The following is an 8,468-nucleotide window of genomic DNA, read 5'->3' on the forward strand; positions in this document are numbered from 1 at the left end:
CCCCCCCCACGCCAGGCTCCACTGCCTCCATGGGGGCCCACAAATATGTTTGGCACCAGGCCTACAAAAGGTTAATCTGGCCCTGCCCAGAGATGCTGCCCCAGTCTTCTCTGGGAACAGCTCCATGGGGTTGGGGGATCCCTATTATCACCTGTTCCAGGGTAGAGGTGATGGTGAGTGGTGTAAGAGGCTGGGGTCCCCACAAGTGGGTAGGATCTCACACAGGGGGTGGGCCCAGTCTCTCCTGCCCCATGACAAGAACAGGAGGGGAGGGGCTAAGGGGATAGACAAAGCAGCAGGCGGTGCTCTCAGGCCAGGTGCAGTCATGGCAGCAGGAGGGGCAGGGCACTTCCTGGCGTTGCTGGGAGTGGCTGTGCACAGTAGCTTGGGTGATGTCTCTGGTCTTTGGCAAGGCCACATTTGCTCCTCCCCTTTGGGGCTGTTGCAGGGGATAGAGCCTTGTGCATGAAGAATACATGATAGAGAAACTAGCCATGGGCTGCGGGGACAGGCACTGCAGGGTGTTGGACCCACGGGGTGGGCAGTCAAGGGGTCGGTGTTGAGGGTGCGTTGGTGCAAAGGGGGCAGTAACCCAAGGAGGAGATGGGTTGACACATTCTGGCCTGGACACTACTAATTCCAGGGGGAGCGATGGATGTAGCCAGTGCTGACGTGGGTGGTAGTACAAGGCACTGTGGGGACAGCAGCGTGCGGGGGACAGGGTCCTAGCCACACAAACTCCCTGCTCCTGCCATGGCCCCCTGTCATCAGGGAACCAAACAGTCCTCATGGTGAAACTGCCAGTGATTGTCAGGAGAGTGGTGGCACGAGGCTCCCAGGCCGGAGGAAGCACTGCACCCAGCTGGAGCCTCATGAAGGTGGGGCGTAAACCAAACAAAATAGCCAGATCTGGGGCGGCGGGGCCCCAGTACCCCCCCGCTGACCAGAGCAGGCTCTAATCTACTGTGAACTAGAGTCCTACACGCATCGAGGCTTCACTCAGCTCACCTGAGAAGAGTGGGGGCAAAGGTAACATTATTCACCTTTCCACCAGGAAGCAACAGGAGCTGGTTTGGGCCCTGGAGCAAGTTAGAGCAGCCCCATGGTTGCCTATACCAGGTGATCACCGGAGCACAGCACATGCCAGCCACACCCCTCCCATATCCTACGCAGGGGGGGGGAGAGGAGAAGCAGGTGACACAGTCTGCTATACCAGTCTTGTACCGCTGAGGCCTTGCCATATGCAGCAGAGAAGGGACTTGACCTGGTGCTCTGTGGGCAGTTACCTAACGGCTAGGCCTCCTGCAGAGTGCTGGGTACGGGTTCTGCCACTACTGCCAGCAATGGGAAATCTCTTCGCTCCGCCACTAGAGCTCTGTGGTTCTGGAGAAGATGGAGCAGTTGATTTATACAGTAATAGTGTCTTGCCTGCACTCATGGATTTATGACAAGGCCATTTCCCCAGGAGAGAGGTTTATACGAAAGCAGCAGCTGTTATTTATGTTCAGATTTTATTTAATATTCACAAGAACCAGTTCCAGGGAAACTGTGAGGGGCAAACCCACAGTGGAGCCAGACAGCCAGGGAGAGCCCCACCGGACTGTCTGGCCAGTACGCTGCAGCCAGGCATCAGCCTGCGTGACAAGGGTGATGTGCCCAGCACACCGGGCACAAGAACCACTGGCACCATTGGGAATATTCTAATAGGCCCCACTAGAGTTGGCCCTTCCCTGTTCCAGGCAGCATCAGGGATTGCACAGAACTGGAACTAGATAGACAGAGAGGGGCAGAAAAGGCAACTGTCTGTCCCAAGCAGCCAGGGCACTTCTGACAGGGCTGCACAAGGGAGGTGCTAGTCTTGTCCCAGTCAGACGGGGACCAGGCAGTGACTGACTGTCAGTGGGACTGTGGTTTGCAGCCTCCATTTTGCTCCCATCGCTTTCAAATCAAGCTCTTGAAATCATGTTCAAAATCACCTGAAATGTTAAGGAACAAGAATCCCATAAACAACAGGCGGCTAGGCCTTGCTCGCTGCAGCGGGTGTCTGTGAGCAGGAGAAAGGAGTCGCTCAGCTTCCCCCCATCCCTTGCTCTTTGTCGAGTGGTGACCACGCACTGGCCAGCTTTGCTAATAAGCAGAGCCCTGCCCCAGCACCAGGCTCTGACACAGCTGAGGCACAGACCAGTATCGGAATCGCCAGGTGGCACTAGCTCTAGGAGGCAGCCTCCCCCTGGCCAAGCTGATCTTGGCTGGTGGTCTCCAACGCCGAGCCAAGCCCACAAGAGCTCTGGTGCCCTAGTGCCCACAGGGAGCCCACCTACCCTCTTACCTGAGTCAGGATATAGCCCCCCTGGGATAACTTCTCAATGACGTCAAAGTGATCCGTGTCAGCAATGTCCAGCAGGGAGACTCTCCAGCCAGCTGAGCGCAAGGCCTGGAGGGAAGAGAAAGACCAAGCACTTCAGAGAGGAGGTGGCTGCTCCTCCACACAGGAGCCAGGCACCAGGGTGAGGGAGATGGGAGGAAGCAGCAGCAGCCCTGCCCCAAGAGCTCCCAACTGGAGCAAATGCCACCAGCAGGGAGTGGGGCATCCTCTTCCTGAACAAACAGGCCCATCACAGAAACTAGCCCCATGTCCCCCCCCCCAACACCAACCCCCTGGGGAGTTCGCCTCTGTGCTGGATCACACACTGCGGTGGGAGAGGCAGTCTCCTGTTATACGCCTCCATCCCCCGTGAGCCCCGCTGAGTCATCGCTTGGATGGGAGGCTGAGGGGGGCCAGGCAACACTAAGCAACGGGTCCCCCTGCTGCATGAGAGTCATTCTGGGCCGTTCTGCCAAGAGGCAAATGGCAGCACAGAGCATCCCACCACCCTCCAGGATCAGGTTCCTTGCTCTTTGCCGTCTGGTCCAGCTCTTGCAGTCTCCCATCCAAGCTCTGGCCCCACCAGAACCTGCTTAGCTTATAAGCTGGAAGGAAAGCCAGGCCTGAAGTGGGACAGCCTGCAAAGTGCACCTCTTCCAGGCAGTCACCCCCACTGAAGGAAGGGGTGGAAAGCAAATGCCCCTGGGGGCCAGCACAGCTCTCTGAGCTGAACAAATCCCCTCCTGCTCTGGCTGCCCCTGGGTAGCTCCGCCTAGGCTACCTTCAGCCCTGGCTAGAGGCCTTCTCCCTGTATTCGGGAACCCCTGGCTTGAACCTGCCACCAATTAGTGGCTACCTCACGGGCTCCAGCTCAGGCAGGGCCAGTCCAACTACTTGTGTCCACAGTACCTTGCTAAACCCACCCTGCCCTAGCAGCCAGCGCTTCTCCACACCATTGCACAGACCTGTAGGGAAAATCTAGGGGTGCAGAAAGTGACCAGTCAGGGCACAACCAAAGCCCCAGCTCCTTGGGGACAGGAGACCCCAGAGAGGTTTCCAGCTGGGTGCCATGTAGCAAGGGTGCAAAGAGAAACAAGGTGGGTGAGGTAAAATCTTTGATGGGACCACCTCCTGCTGGGGAGAGAGACAAGCATCTGAGCTGCACAGAGCTCTTCTTCAGGTCTGGTCTACCTCACCAACAGAAGCTGGTCCCATAAAAGATATTATCTCACTCCTTATGTCTCTAATATCCTGGGACACCTGCAAGCAAGGATGGAAAGAGCCTAGTGAGTTGGGCTGGGGTCCTGCCGCTGACTTCCCTTCTCACGCATGCAGATGCACACGCGGGTGTGAAACAGTAAAGACGATGGGGCTGCTGGGAGCAGCACCTGGAAATACTCTTGGGATTGTCTGTGGAATTCTGGCGAGTCGTGTTGGGCCACAGCGATCAGCACCTCACAGGCCTTCCTGGCAGGCGTCGCTGCTGTCACGCCTAGGATGGGGCTGTTCCTCCAGGCGACCTCCCTGGGTAGAGACAGTGTCACTGCAGAGCAGTCAGACCTGCAGGGGAGGAGCAGGGCTGGGAAAGCAAGCACAGCCTGTCACCCCGCTATGGTGGGGAAGAACTTTCCTCTGGGCACAGGGGAACCTAGTCCTCATGTTCACACTGCACACCGCATAGCTGTACTGCCTGTGTGTGCCTGGGAAGGGGCTGAGTATGCACACCCAGGATGTGTAGGCGGGAGCAGGGTGTGCACAGCCTGTGCATACAAGGAGTGCGCACGTACCCAGGTTTGTGTCCACGGACTGCAGGGTACTGCCCGCGTGTTAGAAGGGGGCGGGTGCAGGCTGTATTGGCAGAGTGTGTGCGTGCGGGCTGGAGCAGGGGAATGCATGATATGGTGCACACACATGGGCAGGGCGTACAGGGACAAGGGGCCATGCAGGCAGGGGCAAGCTGCCTGTGTGTTCCTGATCGTGAGTTCCATGGCTGTCTCACTGAAGGGCGTGTTGGCTCTGGACCCCAGGGCGCTCACCGGCTCATATGGAGCCGGTTGTTCACGGAGGTGTGCGTGATGGGTTCGAGGTCGTAGACTCCACTCACTAGAAAAGCTCCTGGAAAATAAAAACACCCTAATCTGTGTGAGGGCCTCACCTGGCTTGTGGGACCCTACGGCTCACAGCAGCCTGCCCCATTCCCCAGCGTAGGGGAAATTTCCTCTCTGGCCTGTACCTCACCGCAGTTTTCCCAGGTCACTGCTCAGGGCAGGGTGAAACACCTACCCCGGAAGGCCACGGCAGGGCCGTGCCAGTAAGCATGCTCTGGAGGACACTGCACACTCAGACCTGGAGGGAAAGATGGCACCTGGGAGCTTAGAGACAGACACACACTGTGGTTCTCTCATGCTCCCACTGTCTGTTCGTTGTATCCCCATGTGGTCTCCAGGCTCACACATAAACAGAAAGATTCTTGGGGCAGAGACAATCGATTACATGTTCGTACAGTGCCTGGTACTATGGGGCCCTGGGCACTCGGTGCTACCACACTACAGACCTGGGCAAAGGAGGTTGCCAGGCAGAGTCCATTGCATTATATGCCGCTTTGGAACACAGAAACACTCTGCTCTCTTCGCCTCTCAGCAGAACAGAGCCACGGGGCTGGAGTGGAAAGGGGTGTAATGCATCATGATTCAATGAGCCAATCAAATGAACAAACCCTGCTTTATGGGGCATGGAGCACAGGGGAGGGGTGGTGAGGTCCCTGGGGAAACCAAGCGCTACCTTTTATGTCTGGTGTCACTCCGTACTCCTCCCAGTCAGTTGAGAGAACCATGGCTGCCAGGTGAGCCCCTGCTGAGTGTCCACACAGGTAAACTCCGCTAGACGGGGCGAGGTTAGACAGAAGGAGCTGTGAGCAGGGAGGTAGGGGACTGGGGTCTGCACACCCAGCTGTGGGGCTCCCCTTTGGAATGGAGGAGTCTGGAATGGACAGAGTCAGAGTATGAAGGTGGCAGCATTCCTAGCAGTGGGGTCAGAAGAGCCGGATTAGTTCTCATCTGCTCCAGTCCCCGCCCCCACCGAGAGGAGGGTACAGTAGTGCATGTCTCCAGACTCCTACTCCTCAGGGTCCATCCACACATACTCACTACCACAGTTCCCAAATGCTGTGTGAAATGCCTTCAGCGTGATCTGCCTTGACGTGGCCTCCTCCTGCCGTGGACCCTGCAGGTTGGCAGGGACAACAGAACGAGTGACCAAGAGCTATTCGCTGCCCTACCTGATCTTTGAATACTGCTGCACAATGAAGGCCACGCTGCGCCGCACCTGCGCCACCATCACATCCAGGTGGCCTAGGCAGAGAGCACAAAGTGAGGAGGGGCCACAGGGCTAAGGAGAGGAGATGCTGTTCCCACTTCTGGCACCGCTTACCTTTCGGAGCCACATCATAGCCAACCGCCACCACCGCAATGCCCTGTGTCACCAGAGGGGGCGCTATAAAGCCCGACACCTCCTTACTGGAGAAGAGAAACACTGGTGAGTCACATGCTTAACTGCTTGGAATGTAGCCGAGCAGATCCCCCCGAGACAGGGCCAGCCACAGGGATGCTCCAAGGGCGGCGATTATCTGCCTGTTGGACCTGCAGCACCCAGGACAGGCCTAGCTTCAACTCTTTTTACACCTGAGGAGGAAGTTCTGGGGCTAAGGCTGAGCCCCTCACACAGGTCCCCCCGCCCACAAATAACTCCCTGAAAAGGACTTGCCTCACCTTAAAAACTGCCAGTATCCACCGTGGATGTACAGGACGAGTGGGAAGGCTGCAAGGAACAACAAAAGGTAACCTGGCAGGCAAGGCGCGCTGCATGTTCCCTCCCCTTCCCCACTCCCTGTTCTCCCAGCTTCTCTTGCTTTCATCCCACACCCCCGCCTCTTCCCATTTACCTCCAGAGGGATCTGTGGGTAAGTAAATGTCCAGTTTCTCCCCATCATTGCCCCCATAAGGGACATGCAGCAGGGTCTGCATGGTGGCCTGGGCCCTCCGGGTGCCTGTGAGAGAAATGAAGTACAAACCACATACACTGGCTGCTCCATGGTGCAGCAGGCAAGCAGCCCCCTCACCCCTCCCTGGCTCCCAGACTCAGCTCTGACCTGGGAGCCCGTCTGTTTCTGGTCAGCTCTCCGACACTGCATCCCCCTTTGCCAAGCCACCACCCTGCAGTCCAAACCCCCTTAAATCCCCACCTGCTTCTGTGGGGCCCACAAGGGAGTTGGTAATTTACAAACAAAGGCCCCAAGTCACCTGTTTGGGTGATTAGTGGGTCCTGCCATGGGGGTCTCTTTCTCTTCTCTGCCAACTCTTTGGGGTTGGGGCTGTCTTTGGATTTGTGTTGCACAGAATCCAAGCACAAGCATCATCAAGCAAATAGAACAGAGCAGGCAGAGCACAGGGAGAAGTCTGGGTCTGGACGCTCACCTAGTAACCTGCCAGCGCCCCCCAGCTCTCAGTAGTGCTATACGCTACTGTCTGCATCTGAGATGCTCTCTCTGCACAGTATGTGTCACATCTGCATCCATTTCTCCACCCTTTGCTCTGTGGGAAGCTTATCCCCTGGCAAAACCTGCTGGCCCTTTACCTTCAGTCACCGCCCTGACATGGGCCTCTATCACAACCTCCTTGTCCATGCGGTGAGACCACCGGCTCGGGGCATACTGCTTCTCTAGCTCCTGCAGGGAACACACCACAAATCCAGACACACACAATGGGGCCAGCACAGCTAGATTTTTATCTTCTTGCCTTCAGATGAGTTTCTGGTCCTACAAAGCTGGTGTTTCTGGGACCGGAGAGAGGGACCGAGCAGGATCCACCCAGAGAAAAGGCAAACAGAATGTGTACGTGGCTCCCAGCATTAACAATCTCCAGCTATTGATGTTGTGGGATGTGAGTCTTAAAGCAGTACCCACTGATTCTTAAACCAGTGTTCACGCTAGAATAGCAGAGGACTGTGGGTCGCAACTGAGGGGCATTGGTAGAGCTCTATGTGTGAGGGGAGCCCAGGGCTGGAATGACAGGGGGACAATGGGTTGGGATTGAGAGACATCGGAAGAGGGGAGAGAGAGAGAGGCAGCCTAGGGCTGGAATAACAGGGACCAGGGAGTTGCAGGCTAGGACTGAGGGGCACTGGCAAAGCTGGGAGGAGAAGGCTATACCCCACCAGTGGTTTCAGTCCCAAAGATAATAACTGAGCTGTTCCAAATGAGGCTCCCTGGACTTTGATCTCCATGTCCTGAGAGTAGAGGGACAAGCCTTGTCCGACAAGGAGTCACAAAGGGTAGAGGGACAAGCCTTGTCCGACAAGGAGTCACAAAGACAAAGTCGCTCTTACTTACCCCTCCTCCTCCAGGATACTCTAGTCCGCAGCCTCCCCCCACCCCCACCCTCTTGTAGTCCCCTCTCCCCTTACCTCCTTTGTCATGTCTCGCCACGTCCCCATGTCCAGGCTCACTGCGACCCGCACAGGGGCTGTCTCTGCATGTGACCAGCGCAAACCAATGCGTGCCGGGGCTGGCCTGGTCCCCACTGGCTGTTCTGGGGGCGGAGGGATTGTGGGACACTCCCCCCCCAGCCGATGCCAAGCTCAGGAAAGTGCCGCGGGACCCACCGAAACACGAGTTCCGCAGATGTCTGCCCTGCCCCCTGCTTCCCCCGGTCCCCAGCTCGGAGACAGCGGAGCAGACGGGGCAGGAAGAAACTTCCCCGTGGACAGGTTATTCCATCGTTGTCCTCCGTGTTCCCTGGACCTGCTCCTGCATCTGCTGTCGGGCACGGGACTGGCCCAGCCCTGACCCCTTTGGGCAGCTCCCCAGTGTAGACAGCCGCTGCCCCGAGAGCGGCTAAGCGTCCAGATAACAAAGACCTTGTTCCTTCCACTTGGTTTGTATCAACCCCCCGTCCCTGCACCCCGCCCTCCACTCTTGCGCCTTGCCGGGACTCGGGGCAGGTCACACACACGGGCGTTTCCCGGCTCGGTTCCGTCCACCCCGGGTGACAGGGACCGCGAGTCTGGCTTGCGGGGCTCCGCTGGGAACAGAGCTTCTCAGGACCTG

At 57.4% G+C, this 8,468-nt stretch overlaps 1 protein-coding gene across 3 annotated transcripts; it reads right to left on the reverse strand.

Annotated features, from left to right (window-relative positions):
• Window positions 1-1,492: 1,492 nt before the first annotated feature.
• AFMID (arylformamidase) lies at window positions 1,493-8,299 on the reverse strand. 3 transcript variants are annotated; one of them, XM_034790386.1, is made up of 11 exons: window positions 7,826-8,299; window positions 6,998-7,088; window positions 6,306-6,410; window positions 6,133-6,181; window positions 5,795-5,880; window positions 5,643-5,715; window positions 5,147-5,244; window positions 4,402-4,480; window positions 3,754-3,925; window positions 2,330-2,434; window positions 1,493-1,976 (listed from the first exon to the last, which is right to left on the reverse strand). In XM_034790386.1, the coding sequence occupies exons 1-11, from the start codon at window positions 7,853-7,855 to the stop codon at window positions 1,947-1,949; spliced, it is 918 nt and encodes a 305-aa protein (XP_034646277.1). In that variant the 5' UTR covers window positions 7,856-8,299; the 3' UTR covers window positions 1,493-1,946. The 3 variants fall into 3 exon arrangements, with proteins under 3 accessions (XP_034646277.1, XP_034646278.1, XP_034646279.1); XM_034790387.1 differs by having other exon boundaries at window positions 3,754-3,889; window positions 7,826-8,298; XM_034790388.1 differs by lacking the exon at window positions 4,402-4,480 and having other exon boundaries at window positions 3,754-3,944.
• Window positions 8,300-8,468: the final 169 nt, after the last annotated feature.

The sequence above is a fragment of the Trachemys scripta genome, chromosome 14 (assembly GCF_013100865.1).
Source record: "Trachemys scripta elegans isolate TJP31775 chromosome 14, CAS_Tse_1.0, whole genome shotgun sequence".
Classification (NCBI taxonomy): domain Eukaryota; kingdom Metazoa; phylum Chordata; order Testudines; family Emydidae; genus Trachemys; species Trachemys scripta.

What these genes read in the sequence shown, in the direction of transcription:
- AFMID (XM_034790386.1), bottom strand. Translation starts at nt 7,855, where the DNA reads ATGGGGACGTGGCGAGACATGACAAAGGAG. An exon ending in ACCCACAGATCCCTCTGGAG is followed by an intron (nt 6,182 to 6,305) that starts GTAAATGGGAAG and finishes TGTTCCTTGCAG; the next exon opens with CCTTCCCACTCGTCCTGTAC. An exon ending in GGATACTGGCAGTTTTTAAG is followed by an intron (nt 5,881 to 6,132) that starts GTGAGGCAAGTC and finishes TCTCTTCTCCAG; the next exon opens with TAAGGAGGTGTCGGGCTTTA.